At 32.1% G+C, this 11,290-nt stretch overlaps 2 protein-coding genes across 3 annotated transcripts; both read left to right on the forward strand.

Moving 5' to 3' along the window:
* Window positions 1-4,438: 4,438 nt before the first annotated feature.
* Window positions 4,439-6,656, forward strand: LOC8283652 (serine/threonine protein phosphatase 2A 57 kDa regulatory subunit B' beta isoform). Its single transcript, XM_015720566.3, has 2 exons — window positions 4,439-5,780; window positions 6,103-6,656. Exons 1-2 carry the CDS (start codon window positions 4,725-4,727, stop codon window positions 6,439-6,441), a joined length of 1,395 nt encoding a protein of 464 aa, XP_015576052.1. The 5' UTR covers window positions 4,439-4,724; the 3' UTR covers window positions 6,442-6,656.
* A 2,420-nt stretch (window positions 6,657-9,076) lies between these two features.
* LOC8283653 lies at window positions 9,077-11,081 on the forward strand. 2 transcript variants are annotated; one of them, XM_015720572.3, is made up of 6 exons: window positions 9,077-9,238; window positions 9,499-9,596; window positions 9,942-10,036; window positions 10,128-10,276; window positions 10,467-10,548; window positions 10,776-11,081. In XM_015720572.3, exons 2-6 carry the CDS (start codon window positions 9,557-9,559, stop codon window positions 10,887-10,889), a joined length of 480 nt encoding a protein of 159 aa, XP_015576058.1. In that variant the 5' UTR covers window positions 9,077-9,238; window positions 9,499-9,556; the 3' UTR covers window positions 10,890-11,081. The 2 variants fall into 2 exon arrangements, with proteins under 2 accessions (XP_015576058.1, XP_002521257.1); XM_002521211.4 differs by having other exon boundaries at window positions 9,517-9,596.
* The last annotated feature ends 209 nt before the right edge of the window (window positions 11,082-11,290 follow it).

An 11,290-nucleotide genomic window follows, 5' to 3' on the forward strand; every position in this document is an offset into this window, starting at 1 on the left:
ATTAAATAAAATAATAATAAAAATAATAATTGTAAATAAATAAATAAGAAAAAAAAAAGGGGGAAACTTCTTTTTCTTTTCTTCCTTCTTCCCTGCCCATTCTTCTTCTTCTTCTTCTTCCTTTCTCTCTCCCCCGCTCCCCCGCTCCCCCTCCCTCCTTTTCTCCTCCTCCCTCGCCGGTGTCGCTTTCTCCTTCCTCCCCCCTCGCTACCGACGTCAAGCATAGGATAAAGGACCGGCCACCGAAACAACCTTCTACCACTGTCCCTTTGCTCGCCCGATGTTGGAAATGAGCTCTCCGTCGTCGAAAACCCTTGAGCCGAGCTTCCCAGCAGTGTTATCCCCGCCAGCAGCCTCGCCGGAGCCGATAATTTTCGACCTTGATCCGGTGGCTTCCTACGAGTTTCCGATTCCCCGCAGCTCAAGCTTCACGTAGGCGCTTTTGGATTCGAAATCCGAGACTGTTGGCTGTTTCGACTTTCGAACCCCGAAGCTTTTCGGACGCCCAGAATTTCAGATTTTTGACTCCGTATAATTTTATTTGAACCTTAAAAATTAGTTTATAATTTTAGAAAAAATTATTCCTATTAATTATCAATTATAAATAATTTAATTTAATTAGATTTAATTAATTATGACTTAGATATAAATATTATAAATTAATTAGTATGATTAATTATTGTTTTGTTTTATGGTAGATGTGGTTGTGTTTGATTAGTTTAAGTACCAGAAAGTTTTTGTATGGGTTAGTTATGAAATAAATATTAATGACGGACCGTCTGTAATTAGTTGTGATCTGTGGTGTGTTGCGGAGTTAGGAAAAATAATGCAGTTCTGGTGGCCTGACTCCAGTTAAATAATTGCAGAATATTTAAAGTGTTTCTAGCAGGTTTTGGACCTATTATACAGGGTAAACGTCCATATTTTATATAAGGTTCTGCCGAATTTTTGGTAGAATCTCTGAGTCTGAATTTCTTAGACAGTCTAATTTAGGAGTCTAGACTTAGGAAAATTAAGAATATCTTATTAATTGAGTTATTTTCGTGAATAGATAATCTGCCCGTCCAACTAGCTCCATCCGAGGCATAAGATAGGGCAGAACTGTGAGTTAAAGTTATATAATCAACAGTACTTTTGTCATGTCTAAATTAAATGGATGTTAATTGATTAGTAATTATTATGATTATTAGTATCATTATTACTAGTAATTTTATGATTAATAATTATTATGAATATTATTAGTATCATTATTAGAAATTTTATTTTTTTATTATCGATATTATTATTATTATTATTATTATTATTATTTTTGCTATCACATTTATTATTATTATTTTATTATTATTATTATTATTATTATTACACATTATTTGCATGCTTTTTATATTCGAGGCTATTCAATTTTAATCCTTAATATGTTATTGAATAATCTATGTTTGCTTATGATTTATACTATTATTAATTATTATTGATACCATGATTGTAACATCGGGATGAGACGACAGTAGAACATGCCACTTGATGGGTTGCATCAGGACCGCGTACACATTAATATTAATCAGAGACAGGTAGTAAAAGATTATTTTTGGAATTTGCCCTGGTCAAGTACAACTCTCTAGGCTATAAAAAATTTGACTGCTAGAGGAAGGTCCATGGTGGAGCGTTGTTCTCTGAGCGTCGACTTATTTGGGAATCAAGTGACCAGGCTGGATTTAAGGACCTTGGTTGAGCTTTGCTCTCTAGGCGTCAAACCTATTGGAATAAGAGAGCCGAAAGACTACTAGTATTGGAGTTAGAATTCTACTGAGGTACTCATCTTATAAGCGTTTAAATTGTATTTTTTTCTGAATTATGGCATGACACATGTTTTAATATAACATGATATTTTATTAAAAAGACTATATTTGTTATAGGATTATACGATTTTAACTCACTCTCGAGGCTGACAGTCTCAATTTTAAATTTTCAGGTGACAGCTAGGTTCTTCATCGTCTTTCGCTTCACTGACTTTCTTCTCCTTTAGGCTTATTGTAACTAAATTCTACTTTTGCATTTTGAGCTATTTAAAATTTTAGACTCTCTGCAGTAGTATATCTGGCATATTATATTTGAACTTGGTCTATAACAAGTTATGAAATATTGGCTAGTATCCAGATGGAGTATTAATCTAATTATGTATAGATTTGTGAATGAAGTGTTGGGTTGTTTTAATAGTATGTATATGTATTGTATATTTGAATTATCGATTAATAGGCTTAGTACGAGTTTTTTAGTGGCCTTAAGCTACCTATTCCCTAGTGCTAGTCATGGGCTCACATATCAGGTCGTGACAAAATTGGTATCAAAGTGTAGGTTTAGATTTCTTTCGACCTAGGTTAACTTTCTTAACTACTACGGAGTTAGGGTTTAGTATGTCCTTGCATGTTTCGTTAATTCTAGTATTTATGTTATACGTTAGAGAGTTTGTTGGGGTTTGATATCTTGTTGTTTATTCTCAGCCCTTGCTATGTCGAGGACTCGAGTGGCTGCAGTAGTAACAGCAGCCCAAGAGGCCCAAGCTGAGGTTTCCACCCAGTCGGCCCGACCAACCCCAGCCCGTGATACCAAGAGGCGAGGTAGGCCTTGAGCGGCAACCCAACCAGATCAAGGGAAGGCTCAGGAGGCGCGCGGTGCTGGTGGACTCCTAATTGAAGCGTTTGTAGCCGGTATGACTAGGATGCAGAGGGCTTTAGGGCAGTTGTTGACTTTTCAGCAGCAACAGGCTGCCTAAAGTTCAAGGAGCCGTATTAGTGGGTCCGGTATCGGGAATCCAGACGAGGTTCCCATGTCTCAGTATACTAAGCTGAGACCTATGGAGTTTGATGGGTTATCTGGGGACCCTTTGGACTTCCTGGACGAGGTTGAGAAGAGGGCATCAGATTTGCACTATTCATATAAGAGAATCATCAAGATGACTGAGTTTTCTCTTAAGGGGGTAGCATCTTAGTGGTTCAGGGATTATATTCGCCCATTTTTAGATGGGTTGTCATGGAGATAGTTTAGGGACAAGTTCGAGGAGTACTTCATTCCTTTCAATGTGAGGCAAGAGTACAAAGAGAGGTTCAAGAGGTTGGTTAAGGGAGACCTGTCAGTGGCAAAGTACACTAGGCAGTTTGTGCAGTTGAGTAGGTATGCACTCTATGCTGTGGGGACTGAGGAGCAGAAGAACAACAAGTATATTTCAGGACCTGGTCCCGACTTCCTTCTCCTTCGGGCTTATTGTAATTAATTTCTACTTTCGCATTTTGAACTATTTAAAATTCTAGACTCTCCGCAGTAGTGTACCTGGCATATTATGTTTAAACTTGGTCTTTAACAAGTTATGAAATGTTGGCTCGTATCTAGATAGAGTATTAATCTAATTATGTGTAGATTTGTGAATGAAATGTTGGGTTATTTTAACAGTATGTATATGTATGTATACTTAAATTGTCGATTAATTAGGTTTACTACAGGTTTTGGTGGCCTTAAGCCTACCTATTTCCTAGTGCCGGTCACGGGCCCACAGATCGAGCCGTAACATTTTGTGTCCGTTAATTAACGAGCCAATCCTATGCTAGCAAGCATTCGGCTCGGCTCTACTGTGACCAGTATGTTCTAGTAAAGAAAGTTATTGCCTACACTTGGTGTATATCTCTATCTATACATCAAACTGATAGATAAATAACATATATTTATTAATTTTAAATAATAAAATATATATCAAACTGATGGATGATTGACATATATTTATTAATTTTAAATAATGAAATATATGTCATCAAAACCAAAATGTAAAACAATCATACACCTATTAATTGTAGTGTATTTACGAAGCCTAGGAATTGTAACGTAACATTAAACCTTTCAGATTTTGGAGCCATGGAATCGGATCACAGAAGGATGCATTTTTCTTTCTTCAGAATCTCCTCATCCTGGTGGGGAGCTGACATGGTCTAGTGCTTGAAACCTGATATGTGATACATCTGACAGTTAAATTAAAAAATCATACATAATATCATCGGAGCTAAGGGGGAAGAAAGAAAAGTAATACAAGTCTGTTTTGATATTTACATTGTCAACAGATAAAATGGTTCTATCAGAATGTGTACCACAAACCTTCACTGCAATTAGCTGTATCGCACGGCTCCTTTAACTGTAATCATTTAGAAGATCAAATCTTATGATGAGGGTTGTCGAGGGCACATGTATGCTTTCCAAGATTTAATTTTTATTTGAAAAAGGGATTCTTCTTACGTCTGTAATCTAGATAATGAGCTACAGCAAGCTGTCTCTGTTACAACAACTACTAACAATATAATTTTTGGAGGCACACACGTGGCAGTTACCCACATCATCAGCAAGAACAAAGAAAGAAATGGCTTAACTGTCGTGCTGTCGTTTTTTGCTTGGCATTTTCTTTGTTGCTTCTGGGACAAATTCTATATTCTATCATCGGATATTACAATCTCTTCTCTATACAACATCGCCTGTCTTCCTGGCCTTTCTTGAATACTCAAACGAGAAACACAAAGATAAAGGAGAGAACTTCTATACATTCTTCTTCTTCTTTATTTTTTTTTTTCTTTCAGCACTTTGAGAAAATAAAATCCTGAAATTCTGCATCCTGAACAGCAGCAATCTGATACAAACAGAGAAGCACAGTGAAGCAAAGCAAGGGGAGCATATATTCGGAGTAAGAGAGTATGAATGTCTATAGAAACTCTCCAAAAGCCTCTCCAGGTAGAAAATCTACCACCCTGCAATACCTATTTGAATTAGATTCAAAAAATAACAATGGCGTTATCTCTTCCAGTCCAAAAACTAGCAAGCACTCTCCCTCCGAGTCAGAGAATGAAAGCATTCTCTCTACTATATCTCACTGCTCTGTTATCTTCACATTCACTGATTCTTTGGAGTCTCCCTCTCAGCAAGATTTCAAGCGATACAAGCTCATCCAGCTCCTTTCCACTGTGAAATCTGCCAAGAAGCCACTTCCTGATCAAGTTTTGTCCGCTCTTATATCCATGATATCCGCCAACCTGTTCCGGCCTCTCCCTCCGTCTAGTAATAGTGCCATCCTCACTGCCGACTTGCCTGATGATGAAGACCTTTCTTACCCTCTTTCACCTGCATGGCAACATCTGCAAATGGTATATGACATCCTTCTTAGACTAGTCCTCAACGTGGATCCCAAGATACTTCGTAGCTATATTGATGAATCTTTCATCACCAATCTTCTCTACCTCTTCCAATCTGAAGACCCGAGAGAGCGCGAGAGTTTGAAGAATGCTTACCACAGGATATACTCCAGGTTCACTTTCTACAGGTCCTTCATGAGGAAATCAATGAATGATGTCTTCTTGCACTATGTTTTTGAGTCCGAGAAGCACTGTGGGATTGGCGAGTTACTTGAGATATGGGGAAGCATCATCAATGGTTTCACAGTTCCACTAAAAGAAGAGCACAAGCTGTTCTTGATGAGAGTGCTTGTACCTCTGCACAAGACGAAAGGGATGCAAGTTTACCATAGGCAATTATCCTACTGTGTGAATCAGTTTGTGCAGAAGGAGCCAATGCTAGGTGGGATTGTCATTAGAGGGATTCTAAGGTATTGGCCTATCACTAATTGCCAGAAGGAGTTTCTGCTTATTGGTGAGTTGGAGGAACTTGTGGAGAATATAGAACCTGATCATTATAGAAAGTTGGCTTTACCTTTATGTAGTCAAATTACAAGATGCTTGAACAGTTGGAACTCACAGGTAAGCTCCATGATATGCATCCTGTTTAGCTTAGTGTTGAGATTCCAAATGCGTTCTGATAAAGAAAATGATTCAATTCGACCTTTTCAAGACATTAGAAATGAAACAAGAATTAAAAGGACTACTACTTCAAAATCTCTTCTAAGATTATTAGACGAAATTTGATGGTACTTTTAGAGACTATACATACAAGAAGATGCCATGTATAATAAGATTCAAGTAATTTTACAAGAAAATGGAATTGCATGTATAAACTCTAGATATCAATTGTAAATTGATATATTTCTGATAATTATAGTTCCCCATTTTGCTTATGACTCAGGTTGCAGAACGAGCATTGTACATCTGGAACAACGAACAATTTGTGAAAATGGCATCATCAGCAATAAAAGATGTGTTCCCAGTGATAGTGGAAGCGATGGAAAAGAACCTGAAGTGGCATTGGAGCAAGAGTGTGAAGCAACTGACAGAAAATGTGAAAGGAATGCTACAAGAAATGGATCCAAACTTGTACGATAAGTGCCTGCAAGAAATGGTAGACAAAGAAAACTTGGCCAGGCAAGAAGAGATTAAGAGAAAGGAAAGATGGGAAAGAATAGAACTGGAAGCAGCCAAGAACCAGTTTCTCCAACCACAGCAGTTTCTATGCCTTTCCCATTGATAATTCTGTGGCCAAATGCATTTGAGATCACTAATTGCTGTGCATTTAATTTTGTTAGTATAGAAGTTTTAGCAGAAACAATTATTTTATTGGGTATCCAACAGGTAATATAAGCTGGAACCTGGAAGGTTTGTGAATACCTAAAGTGTTTGTCCAATTTTGATAAGCCATTTTTTCTTTCTAGATGGTCTAAAAATATAAGTCACTTTTTTTTAGTTGTTAGTTTAATAATTAAATATCTATAATATCATTCACTAGTTAACATATAAATATCAAACCAATAATTAATTTATATTTACTTGAATTTGAAATTACAACTTGTTATACAATTTTTCAAAAAATTCTAATGTAAAATTTCTTTTATCTAAATCTTTAAAAATTATAGACCGATAAGTCTACCAATATTAAAATTATTATGCATGCATTAAAAGTCTATTACAAATATTTATTAAAAAAATAATTAAAAATAGTAGTATTAATTGAAAAAAGTTGCATTTTTAATATGTACATAAATTGAAAATAACAATATCAAAATTGAACGGAAAAATTATAAAATAAGAGTTTAGAAATTATACCGTATAATTTTTTTCCATGTTAGACTGTATATAAAATTAAAATTTAAAAATTAAATTAAAAATTAAAGATATCAGACACTCAGGCAATGCGTGATGTACAAATATTAATTATTTTAATAAAATAAAATGTTAATATACTGATTTTAAAAAATTAATACTGAAACAAAAATTTGAATAAGAAAAATATGATTATGGAAACCTTAAATTGTCTGTGCTTTTTAATAATTTATTTGATATCATGAAAGTTAATTTACATAATCACATATACAAACATGAAGAAAATGATACAATAGAAATAGAAGGCTTAAAATGAAATTTCTAGTATTGCCCTGAGGCAAAAAATTCATGAGTTTTCTTCTCATCAACAAAATATTATAATTATTATTATAAGAAATTAATATTTTAAAGTACTACTTGGTAATCATCTTTTAATATAATTAAAATACAATTTAAAGAAAGTTTATTTTAATATAATATTTTTTTTTGAAAAAATATTTCAGAAATTGTTCCAATGTATAACTTCAAGAGAAAAAGTTATATATTGAAGCATATAGAGCAATCAAATTTTACATAATTAGGCTTAAACTAAAAATTATTCTAAAAGCAAACAGGCTAAAAATAAAAGTATAAAATAAATAAATAAATAAATAAAAGGAGCATCTTTGGACTTTTCTTTTTAACAAAATATTGGGGACTTCAATTTATCTTTCTTGCCCTCCACCCCCACACCACCGCCTAATATTACGGTGCATTATATCATGGAACTCGGACCACGTTATGGTATGGTTAGACCTTATATATGCGTTAGAATTTTGATACATGCCTCATAATTTTAATGTGTATTTTTAAAAAAATATTTATATTTATTAATTTAAAAGTGAATATTTATTAATTTATATTCATTGAATATAATATGAATTGTTCATTTTTTAAATGTTGAATATTTATTTTTTATTAAATTTATTTTATAAAATAATATTTATACTATAATGTAAATATTTGTAAGATAATTATTAGTTTGACATTTTTTTTTATTTACTAATTTTAAAGACGATTTATGCTATGTTTATGTTATATACGACTATTTCAATAAATTAATAAATATAGTATTTATTAATAATAAATATTTATTAATAAATTAATAAATATTATATCTTTAAATAATAATAATTTATATCAGTTATAAAAATATTTTAATATACATCATAAAAATAATAAATATAATATTTAAAAAAATTAATATTATTTTTATCTAAAAATAAATATTTTATAATGATTTGAGAAATATATATAAAATTGTAATTCACTGAATTGACAATAACAAATTAATGAATATGTAGATTATAAATGATGAATATTTCTAATTTAGATAATAAATATTTAAAAATTGATGAAATATAAAATAAATATCGTTATAAAAATAATAAATATTATTATTTTATTTATAAATTATGAATATTGATATCCATTATAGAAATATAGATCTTTTAGTATGAAATTATTACAATTTTTAAAATTATCAAATGTACAAACTATTATTTTTGTTCATTAATAATATAAATTTTTAAAAAATTTATTATATTAATTTTAGTAGATAATTTATTTATTATTTACAAAAATATATCAATTTTTAACTTTTTAGTTATAAAAAAATAAAATAATTTGTTACTAATTCTATTAATTTTTAAATTTTATTTGTTTATAATATTATATAATTTTAGAAATTATATTTTTAATATACAGTTATTATATGTTGACAGATTTTCATGATATTCTTGATACATAAAATTTAAATGTATATATAAGATAAATTAAAAAATTATTAAAAATATTTAGTTTATTTATTTATAAAAATTTTATAATATTTAGAAAATATAAAAATTTTATTTAATTTTTCTATAAATTTAATTTAATATTATTTACAATCAAAATAATTATGATAATTATAGAAATTAATATTTTTATAAATATAAAAATATTGATTTAATATATATCTTAAAATATATAATTATTAATTTTTATAATTTATTTTATTATAACATCAAATATAAAAAAAGAAAATCTAAAGAAGCAGACAGCCGTGCCGCCCGTATCCCTGCCTCCGGCTCACACTGCTAGGCATAAATTGTCTAGTATCACTGCCCACACCCTTCAGTGCTCTGCGCTCAAAACCACCGCCCAAGTGTGACAACACCGGACCTCCACTTTTTAACAGTAAAAAGGTACGTTTACTTTGCATCTATTGGTTTTTATATTGGTTTTCTATATTTTTACTTAAAAATGTTAACTTTTGCTAAATATTATCAAGTACCACCCATTCTCTGATCCTCCGTTTTCCCAATTTTAATCATACCTTTTGGGTTCACTTTGATGATTTTGTTGCTCAAGACTTGATTGTTTAGTGTCCCTTCTAGCAATTCATTGCTTGTGGTGACTGTATTTCGCTGTTATTAAGTTCTTGTTTGGTATCTTTGATTTTTAGGCTACTTTTATGGTGCAGCGGATAAAGACTGATGAACTAATCGAACGTTAGTGCTACTATGAAGGCTGTTATATCTGGATTTCCCACAAGTTTTTCAGGTCCCTTTATGTTTTTGTGATTGTCAAATTATCTATTTTTGTAACCTTTTTCATTTGCACTACAAATGGAATTATATTCTATGAACAGTCCCAATTACTTTAGAACATGTGATACTGAAATGTAGTAGTAAGTATAGTTTGGACATTAACTTTAAATTGTATGATACTCCTAAAACTAGAATGGGGATTTAAATCTTGAATTAAGTTCTGTGGTTTCCATTTCCATTTCTCTTTGACTTTTGTCTAGATGAGAATTAAACAAGCCTAAATTACAAAGACATGAGTGTTAGTTATCCATTTGTGTAACGTGTTGCTCTTCTATATCCATTTATTTGTTTCCTATAGGTTTGGTTACATGTCACCCTAAACATCTTTTTGGGATTCAGAGATGTAATGGAATCAGATTTAAAATTACCAATACAATTCGCCCATCTCAAAAGGTGTGTGTTTTTCTGTAGCCCTAACTGCTTAGTTTTTTTTTTTTATATGAATTTTATATTTATTTGACATGTAGAATTTTTGTTCTGATAGAATACTGGAGGGGGTATTCAGTATTTTACTGCAAAACCTTCTAGCAACAAGAAGGTTTTGTCTGTAGGAAGGGATTATTATCAGCTGAGCTACAAAGATGACTCGCCTCAGGAACCTTTTTTGCTGAGCTTTATTAAGGAAGCCATCTGGTATTACTATCTTTGAATTTTCTTTTTAATTTTTCTGTTATGAAGTAATTGCCATCTTTTCAATAAAAGTATAAGCTCAGTATAGTTTCTTCCTTTTTTTTTATGATATAATAATAGGAACTAGATCTAATTTTGATACAGATAAATAATGTAATCAAAACTCAAGAGATGATGTTTAATATTCTTCCAGGGCTATGAAGTCTCTATTCATATTTCTTGTTGAGCAGCCTAGTCAGCTAAAGTACATAGAATGGCCAAGTTTCCATAGCACGGTATGTAGCAGAAATGCCATTTCAATTTCAAATTAAAAGGACTGTAGATCATTGGGAATAGGGCTGATTGATACCACCAAGAAATATGTTCTGGATGTTATTATAACACAAGTTTTGAGAGCTTGACGATTAATATTTATTATCCCATTCTAATTAGAGTATGGCTTTGCTTACAAAAGAGAGCAATTTTGAGATTTTTCTAAAATTTTTCCATTGATTCTGTACAGCTGAAGACTGCAATCCTCACTCTTGTTATTGTGGCACTGCTCATTGTTGCCCTATCATCAGTCGACTCTATCCTATGCTATCTCTTGGCTTGGCTTTTAAGAAGGCCTGCTTGATAGAAGACTAAAAACTTATTACTATGCTTCATTTCGCAGGCTTATAAAGTCTATTTTCCTGTAAACATGCTAGAGAACAAGGAAACCCTGCATTTGTGCAGATGAGGGTTTAGTAGTAGGTCTAATTTTTAAAGATCGATTATGTTGCCGCTTCGAATCTCGAATGAGCAAAGAACTGTCTATTTATATCTACTCTCCTGCATAAACCAAAATTTTCGTGCAGGTTGATTTGAACGTTGATACTTATCTAGCTTCCTGGTGGGAGTTGATGTGATTGTAAAGGTGGGAGAATATTTTTATGCCTCTAAATCTCTTTTGCACCTTCATCATGCCATGAAACCTGAGACTAGGCCAAAATTTGCCCAGTGAGGTATAGCTAGAGCCTTGGTTGCCATAAGACA

Source organism: Ricinus communis, chromosome 8, assembly GCF_019578655.1.
Source record: "Ricinus communis isolate WT05 ecotype wild-type chromosome 8, ASM1957865v1, whole genome shotgun sequence".
Taxonomy (NCBI): domain Eukaryota; kingdom Viridiplantae; phylum Streptophyta; class Magnoliopsida; order Malpighiales; family Euphorbiaceae; genus Ricinus; species Ricinus communis.